Raw genomic sequence first — 25,144 nt, forward strand, 5'->3', positions numbered from 1 at the left:
ACTTATTTTGACATCTTAAAACTGTGAGCAATTCTAACTTCCTGGATTTCCTCAAATTCCATGGGTTCTACATGGGAATGAGTAGAGAAAGAAACTAGGTTATAGAACACAAGCAACAGAGCTTTACTGAACATGAAATAGGGAATAAGGTTTTACAGGAATCAATGATTTTGTTAGGGCACAGAAAGGTAAGGACCACTGAACATGTACAAAGAATTTAGGTGTTATTTAGAATCATAGAATAATTTGGAAGGGACCTTTAAAGGTCATCTAGTCCAACCTTTCTGGAATGAGCAGGGACATCTTCAACTACATCAGGTTGCTCAGAGGCGTGTCCAACCTGACCTTGAACGTTTCCACGGATGGGGCTTCTACCACTTCAGTGGGCAACCTGTTCCAGTGCTTCACCTTTCTCATCACAAATTTCTTCCTTGTACCAAGCTTATAGCTACCCTCTTTTAGTTTAAAACCATCACCTCTTGTCCTATTGCAACAGGCCTTACTAAAAAGTCCGTTCCCATCTTTGTTATAGACCCAACCCAGGTGCAGGAATTTGCACTTGTGATCAAGCAACATAGGCTTGATTAGTGCTGCTGGATGCAGTTAAGATAAATCACTTTCTGTCCCAAAAGCCAGACAGGTTTTGATTTCTCATTTAGGATATAGTAAAATAGGATTTCCTGGTTTAAATTTGATCATGAAGCAGTTTCTCTCTTTGTGTGTGTTTTACATTTTATAAACATTTAGAAAGTAACTTTAAACGCACCTTGTGAAAGAAGATGGCCAGGGAGGCTGCCAGGAGGCAGGTGTAGTCTCTAAAACCTCTTTGACTTTGCTTTTTACGGGCTTTATTTCAGGGTGGACCTGCCTGCTTCACGTTTCGGCAGTTGGTACTCGTTTACAGAAGCTCTAACAGTTTAGTACCAATGCTGCGTGTAAGATCATTGAACTGAGCACCCGTGGTGGCGGAGAGGAGCCGGAGCAGCGCCCGGTGAGGCGGGAATGGGGCTCCCGCTCCCAGCCGGGCGGAGGCGGCGCCCGGGACGCGGAGGGAGGGAGGACAGGCAGGCAGGAAAGCCGAGCGCTCGCTCCCTGCCTGAAAACGGTAGCTGGTTTTTGTGTGTGTTGTGTTGTTTTTTTTTCCTTTTCCTCCCTTTTTCTTCCCGGGGCTGTAATCCGACTGCTCTCTTTGGCTTGGCTCCAGACAAGTCCAAATGGTTAATCTCTCTCCCCCCCTTTCACAGCCTCCGGGGGAGGAGGAGGAGATGGGGAGCGGAGTCAGCTGCAGCCTGGGGCCGGGCCGGGCCTCCCTGGGGAGGGGCTGAGGCAGCGGCTCGGCTGCGGGAGCTGCATGGAGGAGGGGAGTTTCACAGACTCCCCTGCCCGGGCGGGAGGAGGAGGAAGTTTGGAGATTAAGCCGCTGCCCGGAGCCCGAGCGCACGGAGGGAGCGGAGGTGCGGGCGCTGCGCGGGGGCACCCGGCGCTACCGCACGAGTTGCGGGGCGGGAGAAGGGGATAACCTCCCACACTCCCCGGTCCGCACTCCTGCGCCTGGATTTTAAACGGGAGGAGAAGGAGGCGTGTGAGCGAGGGCAGAGGACGCCGAGGGGCTGCTGCCGCCGGTGAGCGCGGGGGCTTTGTTCGCACGGAGCGCGCCGGGGAGGGGGCGGCGGCTCCTGGATCGGCCCGTGGAGGGGGGACGCGGCCCGGGTCGGGGGAGGGTGGTCGGTCGGTCAGGTACCCTGTGCCCTGCAGCCCCCTGAAACCACCCGGGCGGGGCGCGGCGGCCCCAGCTCCCGGCCCCGGGGGGCTCTACCGGGGAGCGGGTGCGTTGTGTCCGCAGCCTTTGTGGCAGCCCTGCCGCCCCGCTCCCTGCCCCGCTCCCCGCCGGGGGCCGCTGGCGGCAGCGGGGACCCTGCGCCGGGCTCTCCTCAGGGCTCCGGCAGCCACCGGCTGCTGCTGCTGCTGCTTTGCCCACCGATGTGCTTTGTCTTTGGTTGCCGCTGCCTGTGGGGAGCGTCCAGCTCGGCTGGAGCGCTCTGCTCGGGCTCTGAAGATTTCGATGAGTCTTTCTTGGGGAAGGAGGAGGTGTTTCTGTTAGCATATGATTAAATTGCATGGTGTTTCGGGTTTTGTGCAGATGCTTTCACAAACCTGTGTCTTCTGGAGAACTCTTCCAAAAGAACCCTCCGTATTTTAAAGTAACGTTAATTGGTTTGTGATAAGTGTGGCCTAAAGGGGGTTAAAAATATGATTGATCTGACCGTAAAGTAGCCAGAACGTTTATTGTGGGAGGGAAGAAGAGGGAGAAGCAGTCGGGGTGGAGCAGTGTCCTGCTGCCTGCCTGGAGGACCCTGGACGCGTTTCTCCATCTCCTGCCCCTGCCTTTTCCCTACTTTTCGGGTTGCATGTCTCAGTCCTTGTCTCTCTTGTTGAACGAGAAACCCTTCAGAGCTCATCCTTCGGTGAGTGTTGACAGACCTGAGACACTCATTCTCTCTTCATAAACCTCCGTGCTCCAAGTATGAGGAAAAAAGACCCGAAGCAAAGTTAGCTGTACCTTCAGCTGGCTTCCAATACAGTCTCTCTTCAGTTGGCTTTTTTCCTCCTTTAATTATTAATTGGCAGACTCAGAAACAGCTGTGGCCTTACTTTTTTCTTTTAATGTTTGCTGGTACTTCAGCAATTTAATAGCGCTGCCTAGAGAACTTGATGACTTATAGGTGTGTAATAAGAGCCTACTAATAGTCTTCTTTTGCTACTGTTTCATTCTTGGAGGGAACAATCCTTGTTGCTGGAGAGTTGCAGTTCAAATTTCCACAAGTGTTTGTTGCCTGTGCCTCTAGCTAAATTTATAAAGGAATCCTGTTAGCTTGTACAAAGCTAAATCTGGCTGTAGCAACTCCTGGCTGTGTAATTCACTGTGGTTGGCAAGGCACAATATATATGCCTTCCTTGAGATGTATTTAAAAAATAAAAATAAAAATTGAGGATCTGCGTGTCACGTAGTTGTCATAATTTTGGGAAATTTTTACCAATGTGTGTGTGGGTGCTTTGAGATGAAAATGTGAGTTATGCTAAGGTTAGAAAATGTATTAATAGGGCGCTTGTCTTGAAAATATGAGAAGGCAGTTGGAGACTGAGCTCTTAATGAATATTGTTATTGTTCTCAGGTCAGTGCAGATGCTTAGTGATTACACTTTTGCTTTCTACTTCTCTATGTTCTCAGCTAGCAAACTAGAAATGATGCAAAGCACTCCAATAAAAGGTTTCGTTTTAAATGTGCTTTAAACAAAAGCCGTTTCCCGGAATGCTGAGGGAATGCTGGCTTTTCCTCTCAGACCTAGAAGGCCCTAGGTAAACAGTGTTGACCTGCAGTCCTATGACTGAGTGCATCCCTGCAAAGGCATGTAAAGATTCGAAGGCTAGGTGTTAATGTGCCACTTTTCTTATTGTTTTACTTATGATTTAAAAAAAAAAAAGAAAAGAAAAAGAAGTGTAGTCAAATCGGTTTGTGATGTATAGACTTCCTTGATGACATCTTGCAAAGACAGTATTGAACTGATTTTTAAGTGAGGGTAGATGTTAAGAATGTGAAGCTTTGGAAATCTTCAAGTAGTGAACTTAGTTTGTTGGCAGCGCTTGTGATTTCAAGACATCTGCTAATGTGTTCTCCTTCCTTGGGCAGGATGTGAGAATACTAGTTAAGTGTTGAAAGGCATACTGGGGGCTTAAAGTAGTTGATTGCAAGGCCTTGGTATAAACTGTGCCAAGTAGAAAGGGTTTGGCGCTAGCCAGCTGAGCTTTTGGTACCTCCCTGTGTGGTGTGGGTTATTTTTGTGCAGCGAGGTTTTGTTTTGATTGTGGTTGGTTGTTGGGTTTGTTTGGGTTTTTTTTTATGGGGCTGTTTTTTTGTTTTATTTGGGTGTTTTTAAGTTTGTTTTTTTAAAAAAAATCTTTTTTGTGAGCTGAAAGGTTAAAGCCAGAAGGGAAGTGAAAATGTCTGCTTACTTGTTTAATAAGTAATTTAGGCAAGTCATAATTTTGTGGTACTTCTTACTACTGTTATCTGTATAGTTTGGTATGTTTGCACCTTTCACTGATGCAGTTTGTCATGTGACACCTGCATTAGTTTTTTTGCTAAATCATTTGGGGCAGTGTGCATGTTTGAAAGCTTCCTCGTGTGCATTTGTTTGGATTGCCATATACCTGTTGTCCTCTGCTTTTCCTGTGCTTGTGGTTTCTTGGCTCCAATTCAGAAAAGGCTTTTTGAGCCCTGCTAAATAGACAGTGCTATAGCAGCTGATGAAGGCATGTACTTGAAGTAGTGCTTTATTATCTTTTAATGCAAACTCTGCAGTATAAAGCTGATTTGTTTTCTGTAACCATGTAACACTAACAGAACTGTAATTTTGATAGTGGCTTCAGTCATTTTACTGTACCAAAAGATTATTGGTAACAGGGATAGCTGAAGATCTGTGATAGCATCACGCGTACAACTTGTAGGCCCTGATGAGTACTTTTGAGATCAAGCCAAAGACAGGGCTAGCAAAAACACAGTTACAAAATCTGGTGTTAGTAATTTTGAAGAACACTTCCACTGGTTGGTCTGAGATACTGCTATTAAAATAAAATTTTTGTACAGAGGTATCATCCATAAAATTTAAGTGTGCCCTTTGTATTTAAAAAAGACCAATCCCAAACCAAAACAATTCCTAGGACAGCATACTACAAAATATATGAACTCAAAATTGACAGGATTTTTTTTTTTGTTTTATCTGTGGTGTTTGGGTGTTGTGGGGGTTTTTTTGTTTTTTTTTTTTTTTTTCTTTCTTTAAGGCATTCCTAATAACAGTTGTTTTTTTGTGTTTTTGTTTTTTGTGGTTTTTCTGTGGTTTTTTGTGGGTTTTTTTGTTTTGTTTTTTGTTGTTTTTTTTTAACAGATATTTAGCAAATTAATGTATGCCAAAGACTGAATCAACTGTTGATTTTTATTTGTTTGTTTCCCTCGTGCTTGGTTGCCACTCCAGCACTTGCTGGGTACCACTAAGTCTCTCCCCAGCCCAACCAGAGCTGCAGTTCTTGGCCTTTGGAACATGGAGCTGTGGAGAGGCGCCAAGTTGCTGGGTGGCAGTTGGAGATGATGCTTAGCACAGACCCTGTCATGTCCCACAAATCCATAGGATCAAATGCGCTGGCCCAGGAATTAATTGAAACATCCAGTCTGATTATAAAGGGAGCTGTTTGCAGGGCTCTGATTAGAAGCGTTTCTCAGACATCTATAAAGCTGTGACAGTTATAAATTAGTACAAAGGAATTAATGTGATGTGCATACCCTTTTGTATTCAGTCATGTGTTGTGAAGGATGATTGCTGTGTTAAAGAAAACACTTTATCAACATGCTATACTAGTTAGGGCTTTTAAGTTACTTTTCCATAAATTCCTTAAATGCCAAGTGTAGTGCCCAGATATTTGGCTAGAATATCCAATAGAAGGTAGAATAATGGCATATGAAAAAGTGCAAGTTAGTAATGTAATGTCTACTGAAGTTATTTAGAGTAATTGTGATTATATATGGTGGTCCTCTCAGAATGAGCTGAAATTTTTGCTTGTCGTGACAGTGAAGATGTCTTACCACTACTTACTCTAAGCAGCATTTTCCTTTTGTAGTGTTAAGAGGGGAAAAAAATAGGAAAAAAAGAATTATTGCAGGGCTCAGCAAAGTCTGGAGTGGCAGAAAAACTTTCAGAGGTGTTGCTGAATGGTTTGTTTTGAGAACCTGCATTACTGTGGTTACACAGAAGACTTTGTTTGTAGAACTGGCAATAAGAAAAAAAGTGCGGGAAAGCATTATTCTTGTAAACTGAGAATGCAGAGGTCATGTAACCTCTAGGGAGTTTCCTCCTCTTCTCCTCCCCCTTTTTTAAAGATGCTTTTCAAAGAATTTCTTGATTGTTGATTAAGCCTCTCATTCTGGGAGACTGACCAAAACCACCTAAAGAGTTGTGCTGCATCACCAATCCGAAATAGTGTCATTCCCACCCTAATCATTGCTCAGACTTCTCAAACTTGTGTGTTAGGTTTAACTATTAATCTTGTAATATTTTTCAGTTCCTTTTGGTTTTTAAGCCTAATAAAGTAATATTTTCTAGTTCTTTTATTGTAACTGTAATGCGCAGAAGCTTCTTTTTTGAAAGAACAGCTGACATTCCCATGAGATATCATGGCTCTGAGACTTGGGGTTTTAAAAAAACCTCTAGCATCAGACTGAGTAGGTGAAACCACAAAACCAAGGGGAAACAGAAGCAGAGTGAGTGAAGAGATAAAGTCAGTCTTAGGCACATCATCAGTACAGTGGCAACAGATGTGATTGCAAGTATGGGAGCCTTTTATGGGTGTGGTTAAGAATGCAAGAGATGAAAGTGAACTCACTTAATAATGAAGTTTCAGCAAAGGCTGTAAGCCTTTCAAAAGGAGAGTGTGACAAACTGTCTCATAGTGTTAAAAGTTTCTCAAGTCACTTTAGGGTTATAAATATTGTTTTTATTTGTAGTTGTTGTATCAGATAGGTCTGTCTAGTCTAATTCACCAAAAGTTAAGTTAATATGAACTTGACCTGATATAGGTTTAACTGCAAATTTGATTACAAGTGCAGGAAAAGAAAGAGGCCCAGTCAGGGTGGACTGGGGAAGGAAATGGAGGGGAAAGCTATTGATAGTTATCGAGGAGGCCTGAAAGAAGCAGAGGCCCAAGCACAGTTACAAACTGCTTAAAACCACTGTCAGCTGCTGTCTGGGGCACTTTTTGGAGGACCTAAATTGGGGCGTGGTCATTGCCTGTGTTTTTGCTACTCATGATGCAGAGCACTGGTGTGAAAATAAAAAGCAAGGTGTTGTTTTAATAATTTATCTACGAGAGAGACTTGGAGCACATGACTTTTCTTTCTCCCTTCCTTCCACAGCATGAACTTCACTAGTCCTGCTTCCTAGTCCTCTACAGGACCATGAGTGGAAGTTGCATGTGTGGGGTTGTTTTAAGTGTAGTGATCAGGTGTATCTTTGGCTGGCAGCTGTCTCCCGTGGAAACTTGTGATTCCGAGGCAGGGCTTATTACCTTTGAATCCTTTAAGTTTTGCTTGTCTTGCTCTGTCATTGAGTTGCAGAGTACAAGTGGTGCCAAGACTCTTCCTGTAAGCATGCATTCTGTAGAAACTTGCATGTGAACCCTGCCCAGATGTTTTAAAACCTAACTTAATGAATATTAACACAGAACTATTTGAACATTCATATCCATTCAGACATTTCAGGATCATGCCCCAGGCATTAGTATCATGCAACTAATGTTTTCTGCTAATAAGATGCGTTTGTCCTCTCACTGGCAGTATTGAGCAGAGGTAAAAAGTGTGTCACGGGAACAGTGAATGAATCACCTGCCCAGTTGCTTACTCAGAGCTGTCGTAGATAAAACATTGGTACCTAGCCGAGGAAAGAGAAGGCTGTTTGGATTGCCCTAAGGAGCACTGTCAAGAACAGTGTAACAGGCAGCTTCCTTTCATGGTCATGGTTGACATCTTTCAGCATTGTTGTTTGGGTGTGGGCTTGAAGGTCAGCTTCTGCCTTTAATCAGCCCACGAGTGTTCTCTATCTCCCGCATTTAGTGCATAGGCTGTAGCCACTTGTACTTTCTGCTGTGCTTCCGCTAGCGTTAGGTGGAGTTACCTGTAAACACAGGCGTGTTTTCCTTGCTAAACTCTTGTAAACTCTTCTTTGTTAAAAGTATTTACCAATGTTTACCCCTCTGCATGTCCCCCAAGATTAGATACAGTGTCTGCTACAGCTTTGTTGTGATTTCTGTATACCTGTATCAACTGGTGTTCTTCACTTTGTTGTTTGTGTTGTCTATCCCAGGAAGTCCAGGTTCATAGTTGAGGTCCCAATGCATTTCCCAAATACAGTGACAGAACTGCTTCTGCTGCTGCCACAGATCTGTGGAACTTCAATCTAAAGTAACCTCATGCTTTGTATCCTTGATACCTGATATGAAGGAAAAATGATAGTTCTTTCTTTGTAAAGAATTTTAAAAATAGATGGGTGAATGAAGAGCCTTATTATGTATGTATGTAATTTATTAAGAAGATTACTTCAGTATACACAAAACTTTCCACTTGTGGTTTAAGCTGCAAATAAGTTAATATCAGCAGAAAGATCACTAGCTTGCAAGCAGGTTAGGTGCTGCTGAGATTAGTATGCTTCACACTGAAGTGTTTGTGAAGCTTTGTCACTGTTTACTTTTCAATTCTTTCTTATTATCCTGGTAACATACCTTCTGTAGTTGCTCAGAGAGCTGTCATACCTCAGTGTCTGAATGATGTCATCATAGACTTCAGCCTGTTGCAGATACACTAATTTATTTGAGGAGTCAGCAGTTTTAGCCCATTTGAATGGTAGACAAAGATGAATCATTATTGAATTCAGAAAAACAGCTTGCCTTCCCTGCACTACCAGCATACTAAGTTTGTAATGTCTTTTTTCTGTCAGTTTTCTCTGATAATTGTCAGTCTCTCTCATGTTAGATGAGTCTGAAATAATGAATCTCTGGTTTGATCTATCTTGGTCATTTTGTGCCCCTGCTGCCTGAGAAGGTTGCTGTCTCTGTCCCGCAGGCAGATGGGCTAACTTGCCATGCTCCTCACTGGATGTAGCCTTTTACAATCCTTGCTTTACCAGGTTAGTTGTGCTGTGAAGTCTCTTCTGTCTTGTGGTAAGAGGCTATTGGCTCCAGTATCTCCTTCTTCCGAGCTTGAACTTTAACCTTGTGAGTTTTTCTGAGATTTTCAGGGGAAAGCCATTAACTTCTCTTTTGAATATCTACCTGCTGCACCCAGACACAGTGTAGGCTTTTTAGTGAGTTGCTGTAGAGTTTTGTGAACTGCTAGTAAGTGAAAGATAGTAATTCCTAAGGGCATCAAAAAACATTTAATCTCCAGCGTTTCTTTCTGATTTATAGGACAGTGCCTTGGCATGCTTCTGTTCTCCATTCCTTCAGATGACATTGTTCCTCATCTATATCAGAGATGTCTGTATGATAGGAGAGACAGTGCCAGGCAAATTTTTCAGTTGAAAAGGACCAGACTTTCTGCAGACCTTCCCTCTTTAGGACTCACTTTCCTCTTTCATAAAGTCTGCCAGGGGGAAAATGCAGACTAGAGCATTTTTGGTGTGTGCATGCACGTGTCTGAAAGACAGAGTGGTTTCCCAAGGCATGAACAATGCTGAGCAGAGTTCAGAGCTCATCTCCTGCATGTTGATTCAGCCTGGGGATCCCCATTACTGCAGCTTGCACTTTGCCACTTTATCTGCAGTGTCACTCACTCCTGGTAGTGTGGTGTGTTGCCAACACTGGTGTGCTTCCTTGGTCATGGTTGTGGCTGTGCATGCCAGCAATGTTGAGTTCTTCAGTCTCACAGCTCAGTCATCCTGCTGCTCCCATGTGCAGTGCAGATCCAGAAGAAACCACATTAAAGAGCTTCTTCCTGCAACTCTGCAGCAGAGGGTCCTGCCAATAAACCACCCCTGTTGTCAAATGCACTCAATGGATTTGGCTCTTTCACCCCTCGGGCCCCTCCAAAGCAGTTTGTTCCTCCAAAGGGCAGCATACGCACTGACTCAGATTCCCACAAGGTCAAAGCAAAGCAGAATAGGTATTTTTCTTCTGCCCGTTGTTGGCGAAGCTTTAGTATGATGGGACAGTGGGGTATGGAGGAGAAGGGATTTCTTCCACACACTGCTGTATGTTGTTTGGATAGAATAGGAGCTGTGCCTGCTTTTCAAGGAAGAATTCTGGAAAAGCAAACCCACAACTATCAGAATTGCTGTCTTCAGAAGAAAAGCTGGTCATCAGCCTTTGTAACTAAAGATCTGTTCCTTTCTAGTCTCTTTCAACTCTAAGGGGTGGTGCTTCCATACATACCTCACAGATTCATCTGCCCACCCTGGCTGTGTGCATTATGCAGTTATTTGAGCTTCCAAAGGGATACAGGTGCCAGAGTCATCTGCCTCTTCATTGCTGCTGTGTTGTAGTGATGAGGAGTCTGCTCACTATATGGTTCTTTTTTTCCTTTTGCTCTTCTTTAAATCAATGCCTGTGCTGCATGAAGAGTCCTTTTTGTTTTTAATAGAGGATCAGTGATGCCTATCTTCTGACAATTTCAGAAAAATGTACTGGGTTGGTTTCTCTTATTAATTATAAGTGTTGAGTCATATAATCAGGTGATTAGTTCTGGTACACAGGTCAGAGTTCTTGTCTATGCCCATACTTGCCCAACTCTGACTTCTTTCCTGGGGACAGTTTGAGGTCATACTGGGTGTGTTCTGGAGGAGTTCTGCCAAGGATTCATTCTTAGCTCTTGACCTTCTCATGCAATTTAGCCTTTGTGTTGTTCACTGTTGTGAACAGGTAGAGTGAAGGAAACTCTAGGAGTGCTGCATGTACTTAGCCTGTGAAATTAGCTTAATATATTTGGGAAAGCACTCAGCTGATTGCATGTGGAATAAATATATTTCCTTGGGATGGAGCACATCTTCTGTCTGTTCATCACAGTTTGTCATACAATGAGAAGGTGCTACAGTATGTGGCCTTCCCTTGATGCTGTGATAGGCAAGCTGCTTTCCTTGGCCAGAAAAGTTGGGCTTTAAGTACTGGCATATAACTCAGTAAAATGTCAAATAAATTCTTACTTTAGTCCTTGTCACTGGTGGTTAAACCTGCGCAGTGGTTTGCCATCTAACGTGAAGTGTGGAAAGTTTGTGGAAAACAATTATATATAGCTGGGTGGCTTTTACTTATTTTGGCCTTTTCTCCTAGCAGAACAGGGCAGGGGAATTCTTAAAAAGCAGATATTTTAAAACTCAAACCCATGGATTGATTGAACCAGTTTATTGGAGTTTAAAGAATCTTAGCTTTTCACTGAGCATCTTGATCCAGGGCTAGTAATGTGTAGCGCAGAAGGATTGGGTGTCACTTAGAGTTTTTAGGAAAACTGAGATGAAGGTGATCTCAGAGACTTCTAAGAGAATAACATAAAACCACCCATCCTATTACTGAACATTATTTTGGTTGCCTCTCATACAGGGTATACCCGGAAAGGGAACCTTGAGTTTACTGAGTTTTGAAAGATAGTTTTCAAGTTTCTGGGCTTTTAATTCAGTATTACAGGAGCCAGGATAATTTTCATGGGACAGATGGTCATTATGTTTCAAGTAAACTTGAATGATGTTAGAAAAATATTCTGTACCATCAGAGTGGCTTGTGGTTTAGTTGATTTGGATGTCCCTGTAGGACTCTGAAGTCATTGATCCAAAAGCTTTCAAAGGCTGCTCTGGGAGTTAGAGAATCTCTCTTGGCTGTAGGCCAATAATTTTACTCCAGAACTGAGAAGCAGTTAGTGATGAAACTTTTGTCAAACAAGAGAGCCCTATAAAAAGTTTAAGGCTTCTTCAAGATTGTCTGGTTTCCTGATTTTCTTTTATTTATATATACACACATTTTTTATATGCACATACACACGTATGTATACACACACACATGCATACATACACACATATATACAAATGTATGTGTGTATATTTAAATTATGTTGCCAGTCTGGTCCTTTCTAGTGTTCTTAAATAAATGCCTTTCTAGCAGTTGAAATGAAGTCCTTTCCCTCTGGAGGATTTGAGACTAAGGAAACTTGCATGGACTAAATACAAAGTGGAATGGTAATTACAGCTCACTTAGTATTTTTGTTTCGCTTAATTTATGGTCTGAGGTACAGTCAGGTGGTTGGGCATTTGAATGTTACAACTGTTATAGTCTAATCACAGGAGCCTGGTAAGACTACTCACGTATTTCCTTCTTTACATTCATAGAAATGTTAGTGGAGGCTCTTCTCTGTATGCAGTTATGAACAGAAAAAACCCCCATACATGGAATAAATAAAATGGTTATTATAGTTGTCACTCGATACCAAAAGGGAAAAAAATCGTCTTTTAATCAGTGAAGTTGCCTCGTGGTTTTGATTTATTGCTGTAAATATAGTAACTAGATGAGTGAAAATGTATTGAAATTTATTATTTTTTTTTTAAAGCCATCTCTCAGATGGAGTTATGGTTTTGTATTTAAAAAACATCTGTAGATTAATGTTATGCCACATTAGGAAGATTGAATTGATTGTACTACTGTTGAAGTTGAAAGTAGACCAGTATTTTTTAAATGGATTTTTTAAATATAAAATCTTGCCTGTTTATGGTTTGGTTCCCCTAGACCAAATGAACTTGGACATTCAGCAGGATCTCTGTTTATTCTGGCGTAAGAACAAGCATGGGGCAGAGCTTCCTGGTCTCAAAAAACTGGTGATGGTAAGAGGCCTCTGCAATGTTCCCAGCCAGCTGAATGCCTGAGGTATTTTGCCATACAGGAAATCAATTGCAGCTGAATGTTCACTGTTTCCACTCCAAGTATATAAACAGGCCTTATGGCGATATAAAAAAGAAAAAAAATGCAGTCTTACATTCAATAGCTTCTTGAACGTTCACAGCAAGAACGTTTGATGTTTGATTCCTGTGGATTTTTCACTGTCATCTTTGGCTGAGTCCATAACACTGAAATAGCTAAGAAGGAGAGGTAAATTAATCTTGGCGTCCTCTAGAACACGCAAACGTAAAGCAATGGCTTAGATAAATGAAAATAATAAAAAAGGTATCCTTGTTCAGTTCCTGGTTGATGTTCTGAAGCTGGGAAGCGTTACAAATTTAGCAGAGGAAATGAGTTCTTTCCCTCATTAAATAAAAAATCCTGTGTTTTTAAGGCTTCAGGGTAGGTTAATAAATTTTGCTAGAAAAAGCTGCACCGCAATCCTATCTTAATAGCTACTTTTTGTGAAGTTCTAAAAGAAACAATGTTTTCTTTTGAATATGTTTCTCTCTTTGTTGACCTTGTGAAAATATCTAGATCAGATGCAGGTACCAGACAGACCCTGTAAAGTGACCCATGGCTCTGATTTGCTTTAACAGCTAGAGATGCATCGTGTTGCTCATCAGGAAAATCAGGGTTCATTTGAATAGAGATTTGCAGTCATTAAAGATAATAAAGTTCAAGGTGAGTGCTAACAGTTTCCAGATTGAGTACAACCTCAAGGTTTTGGAGTGTAGAACCTGAAAGCCCAGCAGCACTTCCTTGTCAACCATAGACAAACTGATCTAGATTTTTAAAGATATGTAGGTAGGCACTTGCAGAGGTGGTAAGGCTCTTAATGGGATTTTCAGAATCACATTACTGTCTAATTCCTATCCAAAATCTGACCCTTTTTAGCCTCTCTGAGCTGGATTCAGTCCATGCTGTGTTTCATTCAAGGCAGAATGGGCAGGCAGTACAGTGAATGTGGCTTAGGGGGCATAAATCGGGGTGAGCATAACTCCCTGCCAAGCTGCAGAGCTCTGCTCCTTTTCCTCTAATTCCATAATTCTTGTGCTTCTTCCTGCAGAATGCCAGAGATTCAACAGAGGAGAGGAAAAGGGACTCCTAATCTGACAGTAATTTCCTTGGTGAGTGCTCTGCCAGGTACATTTATTTATTTTTTAATTGTTATTTAGATTTTTAATTTTTCTCTAAAATAAGACACTCTTTGCTGTGCTTCTGACTGAGGTGATTGCTGTTGGTGCTCAGTGAACAAACCTGAAGTTAACCATGAGACTGCTTAGTATCCAAGTCCCGTGTAGGTCTCTGTACATATAGTACAGAGGGTCTGAAATTTTGGTTAGCTGAGGCCGTGATTTTTCTCAATGTGCATGCTAGTGGAATTTTATGTTAATTAAATTAAAATTTTGGGGCACCTAAGCAGTTAGAGTAGGTTAAGTCTTCAGTTTTAGCAGTTATTTCTTTAACTGAAGTTTTGCTAAAAATCTGTAGCTGAAGTTCCATTTTGTTGCTTGATTCCTTCCTTTTGGAGGTAGAAGTGTGACTTTTGTTGAGAAGCAATGGTCTCTCCATGGAGCTGGGGACTTCTGTGTTCTCCTGAGTTTTCTTAAGTTACTGTCTGTCAACTTAAGAAATTGATCTTTAATAGTTTATTTTTTTAGGGGTTTAACTTTTAAAATGTATTCTTCCTACATGAAAGTCTTGGGGGATCTGGGAAACTTGAGAGTGCAGGAGAAGCAGATTAAGATGACGTGGAAATGAAACTTTATTGTAAGAATTGATTTAACTAATTTGATTATCTGAAACAAATTGACATTTTGGAAATATTCATGATAGGGCTCATAGGAGACTCTGCAGAAAATACTAAATAAGATGATGGCAAGGTTCTCTTTTCCCTCCTTGTTAGTCTTGGTGCCATCCCAACGGAGTCTTTTCTTCTCTCTGAAGTGGACATTCAGTGTTGGGCTTTGTGGGTAACAGCACAGACACTGGTATTTGGAAAAACTCTAACTTATAAATAACCTATTTGATTCCTTCTAGATAGAGTATAATGCTGGAACCAGCGTAGCGTGGATTAGTGTAAAATTTTTAAAAAAGAAGTACATTAAGTTAGTTGTGACTCTGGCTTTTGTGACTGGCAAAGAGAATATTAATATTCCATATTAGACTACTAATTAGTAATACTTATTCTTTTACCCTATTCCTAGTGGGGTTTGTAATATAATTCTGTAGCATGTATCAATAAACTGACAGTGTTCAAATGTTTGTACAGTTTTAGGGGAACAGCAACTTTGTTAGATCCAGTGCTTTGTGATTGCATAGCTTTAATAGGACATTGGCAGGACTGCATAGCATTCAATTGAAGCTTACATTTGACGGACATTAGTGAGATCTTGCTTTCCTTTGGGTCCAAGAGAGAATAGTCTCTGTAAATAGGAAGACATTTTGCAGAGAAGCTGAGAGAGGAAAAAACAGAAATTGTTCTTCAGTATTTTCTAAAAAAACTCTTAAAATAAGGTTGCATGTTTTAACGTACATTAGAGAAAAACAGCTGGTGTGACCTGATTTCAGTACACTATTATCTGCTGGTTAACTAATTGCTAAAATATTTTTTGTTCAGAGATGTGGAGGGAATGTACATTCTCAGGTCCCACACAGCAAATAATTTTATTTATTTAGTTTGAAATTCTTGCATTTCCAAATGCATGCGAAGTATTTGCCTAGTGACCCTAGAAAGGGAATTGCACAAATTTTCCCCCCTCTCCCTGATTTCCTTTTAAATGCAAATATGCTGCTTGGCCTTGGTTTTGAGTTGCGGTGATTTTAATGTGTTTTCATGATGAACAGAAAAGCTAAACCAGATGATCAGACTCAACCTCTTTTCTGAGAGCTGAGGTAACATGGCTTGTGCATGTGTCCTGAGAAGCAGAGGATTTCCTGAGGTTCTCTGGGGTCCATGGCAGACAAGCATTCATTGTGTAGTGCTTCAGAAAATTGTTGTATCAACAAAACTGGAGTGTGTGGGAATGTATCAACTAATGGGATAAGGCATTTGAGGACTAGCTGAAGTGCATTTAGAAAAGAATTAATTTCATGGGAAAAAGGAAGAAACCTAAAATATGAAGAGTAGTGTTCTGGGAAAACAGTAGAGTAATGGTTTGGGCAGATACAGCTTGGAGGGACAGATGCTAACTTTGTACCAAATAACCACCAGTAATTTTGTCAAATTTGCCTTATGTGCCAGACTTAAATCTGGAGGTTTTAAGAATCTTTTCATTCTCAGAAATTTTTGGGGGTAGTAGGGGAGACATTGTATGACATTTGTTTATATCTTGCTATTATCCATTTGACTGAAGTTATGTGTTTTTAATTGTTCAACAAATTCGTGTTTAGAAAGGGTAATCTTTGGAAAGAATGAAAATGGGCTTTAGCAGCTCTTAAAATCATGACATCCATTGTAGCAGAGAAGGAAACATTAGATCAATAATATACTTTGTTCTTAGAATTCCACGTGAGTTTTAATATGCAGTGAATTTATGCTAAAAGTCACTACACAAAAAAATTCCTCGAGCATCTGTGCATCACTGAATGCTTTGTTTAGGCCATGTCTTTAATGGTATGAGGGCTTGCAAATCTGTCTGGGGGTGGAGAGGAATGATGCATGCCTGCATGTGAGCTTTTCTCTAAGTCAGTTCTATTTTTGGTATGTAATGGAGCAGAGGTACAGGGCAAAACAGGGGTTCAGTTGCTATGTGGAGGCCTATAAAAACTTTCCTATTGTGGGGAGCTCCTACCAGGTTCTTGGAACAGTTGCGTTAGTATCCATGGGAATATTTAGGCTTTAATTTAGCATGCTAGATTAGGGCCTAATACCTTAATTAAGCCTAGTGATTTTTAATAAGTTTCCCCCAAATCCTTTGTGGCTGATTGTAGTCAGACTGAAACAGACATAATATAAAGTGCATCTCTAGGGTTTTCTTTTAGCAGTTGTATGAAAGCTGTCGTTCTGGTTCAGAATGGTGAAGCTGATGAGAGAATGCAACCCTTCAACAGAAGGCTCCACAGATCTGACTAGACTTCTTAAAAATACTAATCCAAATAATTTTGCCAGTGACATATTGAAAGTCTAAATACTTAGTACATTTAGACTAATGGCTTTATTAAAATTGTGATAATTATTTAACAAAAGGTTTTGTTAATTGATAAAACACCTTTTGCAGGTGCTGCTTAATTGTCTTGTCAGTTCACATGTTTCAGATTTTCTGCTGTGAAAAAGATTATATTAATTGTCTGGACAAATTCAGGAACAATATAATTGGGATTTTGTATAATCAATGAAGTGATTTAATTTTAAAATATTTGTATATTAAGATATTGAATAAAAATTCTTATAATTATTTTTTAAAAAAATCCAAGACGACAAGCTCACTGACCCCTGTCTTCCCCCTGTGCTTGCTCAGAGTGGTCTGTACTTTCCTGCTGCCATCTCCTATTGTTACGGTCAAATGACCAAGGAAAAGTGTATACTTCCTTTTGTGTCCAGCAGATAGGGGTTCTTAATTGATGACTGCTGCTTTCTTTCTGACAGAAAGGAAATGAATGGGCAGTAGTGATTATAGCACATCTGTTGTTTTCTGGTGAGCATCCTGTACAGCAGTGAAACTGTCTTGAAGACTACATTTTTTCTTGTTCAGGACTAAGTTAATAGAGGGGGTATGGGTGACATGTGACAGTATTGTTCTTTTGTCACAGGTGTAGCCGGAGCAGAAAAACAAATCACATGCTGGAACAGAATGACTTGTTTATATTTTCCAAATAAGTATATTAGGAGAAAAAAAGAGAAATCTTGCATGGACTTCATGGATACACTGTTTTTTGACTGCATGGTATAGGGAATGAGTTCTGTCTTCATAGCACAGTCACTGCATTGTAGGTGTAACTCTCCAAAATTATGCTGAAAATGCCTTCCTCTGGGGAAGGGTAGCACCCACATCATGGACCTGAGAGCTGAAAAATTGGTACTTGTTTCTAAGGTGCAGTTTCTAAGTCTGTAGCATTGTTGTCCATCTCCTGTTTGAGAATCTTTTGCTTGAAGTGTTGCAGCGTAACTCTGGGGAGCTCCATGGGGGGCTTCTGACATCCAGGACCTTCTCGAGAGGAGCTGGGGATGGAGTCAGGGGAAGCTCCTTACTTGGCTTTACAGACTGCAGGGAAGGAAGTTTTGGGGACAGGTAAATGGTGAAGTATAGGAAAGGGTCTAGACTCAGAGCAGAAGGGGACTTGAAGGCTGAAGGTGAAGAAGGCAGATGTCTGGGGAAAAGGTTGAGAGAAGCTAGTAAAGCAGCTGGGTGCAGAGGGTATGGGACGGTGGTGGAGTGTATCACAGTTTGTCCTCTGCATCACATCAGCCATAATTTTTTTTTCTCCATTTTTTTTTTTTTAATCTTTTTGACTCAGGTATTAGAAAGAAATGAGTGAGAGCGGGATGCTCTCTGTGCAAACCTTGAATGTGCCTACAGGGAACCTTTTTGTTCTTTCTTGCCACACAAAGGCTTGAGAAAGTATTAATTGAAAGTGCTCTGTGAATCTGAATTCTTACCACTTACTTCATTGTCCTTTGTTTCTTCCTTCTGCTTTTCATATGTTTAGCTGCAGTTTCTCATAAGAAAGGTGCTAATACTCTGCTTTTGCACAGGCTAAATACTTTAGCACTATTGGTTTAAGTACCTATGTTGAGCTTGGATGAAGCTGGTTAGCTAAAGTTAGTGCACTGGATAACTTTGACCTCTTTCTTGGGGCTTTCTGATGTATGTTGGATAAAATTGCATTTGTTTTCAGCCCTTTCTTGTCAGTTGCTATCCCAATAGCTGCTCTGTCCCAGCTCTCCCAAGAGATGATCTCCATCACTTAATGAAGGTGTTGAGATATACTGCATCCATATGATGCTGTTTAGCTGGAGGCTTCCAGCCTTTCTTAAGCTAAACATGTTTTTCAAATAAGAGATGCCATAGAGATGGGAAAAGTGAGCAAGAACATGCTGTGCTGTATGTGAACACCAATCTGGCTGAATACAAAAATAATTATAAATTAATTATGCTGCAGTTAGTCCCCTAGTGGTACATATGTCCTTATGGTGTTGGCAAATGGGCATCAAAACTGACCCTTCCTTTGATCTGCTTTCTACCTGCACTCTAAATTTGCAGACTATGTGGAGTAATCAACTGCATAATTATCCAGCATAGATAAGGCTAAACTTCTGTCATTGCTGTTTTCCCCTTATCAGATTGAACTTCAGAAAAAGGAAAAACAGGTGCCATAAAACCAATTTTAAACTAAGGGGGTAATTTTTTTATTATTTTTTAAAAAATTCTTTCCGTAAACAATCCTTTTGCTTTCTGAGTGAGATACACAGAGAACCCTATTAATGCTTCCAAAGCCTTTTAAACATTTAGCTTATCCCCATAGGATTTCAGACTTATCTCACATCTGTTGGCAAGCATTATGTTGTAGCTAAATATTAGTCATGGCACCAGCCAAGTCATACAGGAAAACCCACAGAATCAGTTGAAATCTGTTCTCTCAAGTCTTTGTAAATTTTATGGATCCCTTAATGCATTATGATGAGTTTTAAGAAACATAGTAAATTATTTTTTTGAGATTTTTGTAATTCTAAGCACTAAATTGATGTATTATCCTGCACCTCTTGCATGGCTCATGAGAAAGTCTTGAATATTTATGTGATTTAATGTATTCAAAATGCTAAACTCTTTTTGTTATGAAATCCTGGCTTTAGGAATGGATGTGACTTCCTTCATACTGAGCTAAAGATGCAATATGTGACTTGGATCAGAACTATAGATTGTTTTAAAAAAGTTTTCCAAGACAGCTCTTTGACTATCGATGCATTGATGACTTTACACACAAACTAAAATCCTATTAAAAATGTAAAAATACTTGTTCTGTTGAGGCAGATATTTAATTAAATTATGATATGTAGCTGTTCAGTAAAAGAAACTTCAGCAAGAACTTCAACCTCTGAAAGAAAGATTAGCTACTGCTTTTATCAGCACAAACATCACTTTGAAGATACTAAACATCTGGTTTCCTTCTGGGAGAATTATGTTCTGTCCACTTGACCCTTTGTAAAAGTAAATATTTTTATTAGTTACATTATGTAGGAATTTGAAAAAAATATTTAATACATTGAAAGAAAAAACCCACTTTGCATACTTAGCTTCAGTTGTGTAAGGACAATACAACAAATACTGTTTTGTTCATGAGTTTCATTTGTAATTAAAAATTGTAGCAGTATGGAATTAGATTGAAGACATACCTATGATTTTCCTTTCTTTCTTTGTTTTTTTTTTTTTTTTTTTTTTTTTAAAGTAGTTCTCTTTTTCTCTTGCTCTTCTTTCACCTCACAAGAGTGTGCTTGCCACCCCCTCAGACATTTCAGCCCCAACTTCTTTCCTTTCAGCTATGGCTGTAAACTGTGCTTCAAGAGTAAATCCAGCCTGGATTATATTTGTTTACTACATAACTTAGATGCATGAAGTTACTTAGCCAATATAGCTGTATATCTTTTATTTAGGTATCACAGACTTTGGTGATCAAATGGAGGTTAAAGATTATTGGAGATATGCCTTCTAATTCTGTTCTCAAGGTAGAGTAGAAAAGACCTTAAAATACCAATTGTTATATTTGTTTCTTCCATGTGGAAATAGAATACTTAGGAAAAATACCCTCCTTACATTCAGGTTTAAACACTAATGCAGCTTGTTTTGTGCTTGGAAGAAAGTGAGTGGATATCTTTTAAAATACTCAATGTAGCCTTTTAAGTAAGGAAAGACATTGGACTTTTTGAAATGTTACACTTGAGAAATTATTTTAAAAGTGAAGCAAGTTAGGAATTTTTCAGCCAAAAATATTTTGTTGTAAAATAGCGATTTATTAAAAACAGAACATTTCATGCAAACAGTTTTCAACAAAACTATCAGCAAGAAAAGTTTTTGGGATGCAGGATTGTAAGAAAATGTGGTTCGGTTCCACAATGTAATTTTAAACTGAAGTGAATACTGTCTCTTTAGAAAGTTCTGTCTCTCGTTTTTTAATTGTTATTTTTATTTGGATTACAATCCTTCAATATTCTCTATCTCTTCCTCACAAAGAATATGGATATTTTCAAAATTCAACTTTTTCCGTGGGTTGGAAAGAGAGCTTACTAGGTGCTTCTGGAATACTGATTTTCATTTTTTTGCAAATTGCACCTATTGAAAAGATTCTTTCCTCGTTTTAATGAGAACAGTCTGACAAATGTCCTGACAAATTATTCCCTCTTCCTTTCTGTTCACCATTTGGCATATATTAAAACTCTTACTGATGACTTAGCAGTTAAGACCTACTCCAGACTCTTACAAATTAGGTTTGTCCTGTTTATTATTGTTATTGGTCTAAATTGTGTTGCTTATGTAATAGGCACCACAACTGCCTGTCTCTTTATTGGATGCACCAACACTGAGGGTTTGTTAATCTTCAGGGTGAAGTGAAACCTTTCAAAAGGCTATGTGCCACTTCTAGTCTCAGAGGAGAGAGCTTTCAATCACGTGGGTTGCAGGATAATTGAGGACACTTGTGCCAAATCTGTCTAGAATCTAAACCAAAAATACAGTTTTCTGTGTTTATTTTGGGAATAGGTTCATAGTTTTATAGTTTGCCTCATACAGCAATATTTATGAGAAATGACATTGAAGTGGACTTTAAACAGGCCATTATAATGTAAAATGTTACTGTGTCTCTGGAGCACATCTGGTAACCCAAGATCTGAAGCTATTAATTTGGCCAGGACAGTGAGTTCTTTATGAATTAGGGCTAGCCTGTTGAAATGAGTTTGCTCCTGAATTAATGATGATGGAGGGTGGGGAGTTTGGAGTAATGACCATCTGCTGGGTTATTAATGTCCAGCAGACTCAAGAGACACAGTGATGCTTCTGATAACAGACTTTTGCTAACCTTAATATCTGTATTATTACTATGCAAAGAACAAGGACATAAAATATGGATGAAACTACAAAATGAGGTAATTTTGTTTGTTTGTTTGTGAAAGTACTGTCTTTCAGAGGTGGAAACATTGCTCTTTTGGTAGAGTGAGAGTGCTCAGCACAGAACAAAACGAAACAATCCCCACAAAACAAAATGTTTCCAGCCAGATTTAGCATTCAGTGCTTTTTGCTGTTTTCCAGTTATTTTCCATTCCTGAGAACAGCTTGATTTGATTCCTGCGCCCCTTAGGAGAGGTGAGAGGCAAAAATCCCAAATGCTTTTCTCTCTGGGGAGCAGAGGAGCCCCACACAAGTGCCATTGTGCTTAATCTGCCATGGTGCAACAGAACGTGTAATTATCAGATGAGTCCCTAGCTCTTTGTCCCTGTTGCTACTCATTCCACATACCTGGGTTGTAACCCAAGATGTACTTAAACACCTGAAACAATAATTCTCATGAAGTTCTTATACAGCCTTTCAGCAGCTGTGTTTCTTGGTATTGTCAAATCATGTTTTGTCTTACCTGTACCTTTATCAGACATAGGATATTGACACTTCTGTAGTGTGAATAATTGTATAAATGAAGGAGGAGTTAAATTCCCCTGCATGAGCAATTTCCTTCCCTGCTTGCTTGGATATTGGTCTTCAAGGTGCATGACACAAGCCTGCTTCATGCTTGCTGAAAATGGGATTAGTAGCTGGGGGTTTTCCTTAGAATGAATTGGCAGTACTGATAGAAAAATGCATGCTTCATTCTGTGTGTGTGGAAAGCATAATGTAAACATACATTTATTTATGGATAAGCATAATACAAATATTTTAGTATCTCTGTATTATTGTACTTCTTGCCGTTGATCGTTATCACTAAAAGTAAACAAATATTTTTGCTTTGATGATTCTTATATGTTAATCTAGGATTGCAAACCTGTACTTCCAAAGATGCTATTCATGGTAGATGTCTTGAAAATGTCAGTGTCCACAGTCTTATGATATGATAGGATGAATTAGAGGGCGGAAAATTTCCAAGGTGTGTTTCATACTCTGTATGAAGTGTTGGTGCTTAATTCATACTGTTTGGTTATAGGGTTTCCACTGCAGTGTACAGTCCCAGGCTCACACTTAATATAAGCAGAGTGCAGTTCCCCTAAGGAAGGCACAAACTGCCCAGAGGAAAAGTGGAGTGTAAGACACTGCTCGATAATCAGACACTGGTGAAGCCATTTGCCATCTCCTTCCACTTCTTAACCTGTAGGACGTTTCAGTATTCTTTCTAATGCACCTTTTTAAAATTTATTTCGGCTGAAAGGTTGAAAAGCTTTATTTCACTTGGTGTCCTCTTCTATTCTTGCCAAATAAGCACTTTGCTGCAGCAAAGTAAATCTTTGATCAAGGCCTTGCAGGGCAGAAAATGATCAAAATGGTAATAAAAGCCTACAAAACATGTATGTGGTTGAAATGGACTTTATTTCAGTTTTAACACATGCTTTAACTGGCAGAGGAAAACCATGCTTTTTTAATTAGTTCTCTGAAGAGTGGAGCAGGTTACTTACTTCCTTAGAGAAATGTGCCGAATCTTCAACTTCAGAGATCTGAAGCTGGTAGTTACGGGTAATGTGTTTTAACTAGTAGTTTTTATATCAAATGAATTAATCAAATAGTTGGGTTTGTGTGTAAATTTTCCTGACAGCTAACTTTGGACAAAAGACAAAATAATTCTAGACACACACAGACATTTATGTTAATTAATTTGTCCGGGGCTTATGTGATCTAAACCTTGTTCCTTGTTTTTGTTTGGCTTTGTTTTTTTTTCTCTGCTATCTATTTAGCAATTAAAACCAAGTAATAAGAATGATTTGGCAGAAGCACCACATGGATATGTATTTTAAAAGATATGAAACTTCTCCTTTGTTTAGGTGTAAGACTCTCAGAACTTTCAAAAATAACAGATAATTTTGAAGTTTGATAGCTACTTCAGCTTACACTCTAGTTATTTTTAAGAATGCTGGGTTTCTACCCACTAATTAGGGTGGTAGATGTTAAAATGGCTAACCAGTTTTGAAAAAATTGGCCTCTGCTCTGTAATAATTATGATTCATTGCAGCTTTTTTTATGGCTTTTAATGGCTTTTGCTGAAAATGTACTGGAGTTGGATTTAAAAAGAAAACCCACACTCCAAAAGCCACAAAAAAACTCCCTTACATTAAGGGTCTGCTTTAGATTTTACGCTGGCATTAGCCTGGTAGGGTCGTGGAGATGACCAGACTTCCAACTTGTGTCTGGAAAAGCCGTAAGAGGACTTCTCACACTGCAGGAGAGCTGGGCATCCACCTCTGAATTCTACTTGTGGGACACCTCTCACTCTGTCACAGCTGAAGGAGGCGTCCATCAGTTGTTGGGCTACCCAGGGGCTGAGATGTTGTAGAGAAAAGTGTCCACAGGTGCAGTGAAAGAAAACTATGCTGCTTTTTGAAAGGTTTGTATATGATCAGTTTTAAAAGTCAGAAGCAAAAGACAGAAGTGAACCCTGTCACTGCCAGTGGTACATGCATAAGGTAATTAAGTTGAAAGTAAATATACTTTCTGCTCTGCAGAGGGTAAGGCTTTTTTTTAATTCTCCCTGCCTCTTCTGCTTTTTGTGCCTTTGTGTATGTGTCTCTAGCTCTTCATTCAGACTTCTTTAAATCTTTGGAGTCTGTAGCTAAATTCAATTAACAGAAAAATACTCTAAATTACATTTCATCAAAGTCTGTGATCATAGGTGGCCTGAGAGAGAAGTCCTATAAGGTTACATCTGCATTAAGTTCAGGTGGGCCTAAGAGTGTTGCCACGTCTGAAAGAAAATAGCTTATGATGGTCATGTTTGCTGGTATGATTTTGGGGAATTACAGCTGGCCTTCTCCCCAGACAGTTTCCAGGCATTCCTCAGTCCCTAGTCCAGTTCAGCCATCACTTCTGAGAGATTGTTTTCATGTGTCCTGCTTTGGAGACTAAGATTCTTCATCAGCACAGAGGTGGGTTGTTCTGTCCAAGCTTCTGCATTTTGGGCACATTTAATGCATTAAGTATAGCCTTTGTATTTCAAATGAGGAAACTCTGTGATGCCTTTATTCAGCATCAGAGAACCTGTAGGTTGGGCCAGTGATCTTGTGAATGTCTTCATTGTGGGAAAAATCAAGGTTCACGTTTTAGTTTGTGAGTGCATCTGCTCCTCAGACAGTGTTTCTCTGTTGTGCAGACTTTTGGGTCCCTGGCACAGAGGAAATCCACTTTACAGGGAATTACTATTTATTTATTTATTTTAAAATGTCATTTCTGGAGTATTTTTCTTTGTTAGAGAAAAGTGGGGGAGCTAGGGACTGAGGATAAAAAAAAAAAGTAAAGAAATAGAAGAAATTGATGCAGGCATGGCACTTGCCAAATTGCTTTGGTGGGTCAGTTCATAGTGGTGACCATGGGGCAAAAAGTGATAGCAGCCTGGGGATATCCCTGGGAATACTGCACAGGCTGTGGGATCAGTGACGGGTGGGAGAGGGACCGGGGTAATTGTCATCAAATCTGAAGGAATAAATGCTGCTTCTTTCACCTATTCCTATTCCCTAAATGCAGCAGTAAGGCTCAGAGGGCAGCAGAAAATAATGTGTTGACAAGAT

General features: G+C 40.0%; 1 protein-coding gene across 3 annotated transcripts in view; it reads left to right on the forward strand.

Moving 5' to 3' along the window:
* Positions 1 to 1,408: 1,408 nt before the first annotated feature.
* Positions 1,409 to 25,144, forward strand: part of PLEKHG1 (pleckstrin homology and RhoGEF domain containing G1) — a 133,019-nt gene continuing 109,283 nt past the window's right edge. Inside the window, exons 1-2 of one of the 3 annotated variants that reach the window (XM_051615030.1) lie at positions 1,409 to 1,622; positions 13,523 to 13,583. In XM_051615030.1, the coding sequence (XP_051470990.1) occupies positions 13,524 to 13,583 (60 nt within the window). In that variant the 5' untranslated portion in view covers positions 1,409 to 1,622; position 13,523. The other 2 variants (XM_051615027.1, XM_051615026.1) reach the window with 2 other exon arrangements.

This window comes from Apus apus, chromosome 3, assembly GCF_020740795.1.
Source record: "Apus apus isolate bApuApu2 chromosome 3, bApuApu2.pri.cur, whole genome shotgun sequence".
Taxonomy (NCBI): Eukaryota; Metazoa; Chordata; class Aves; order Apodiformes; family Apodidae; genus Apus; species Apus apus.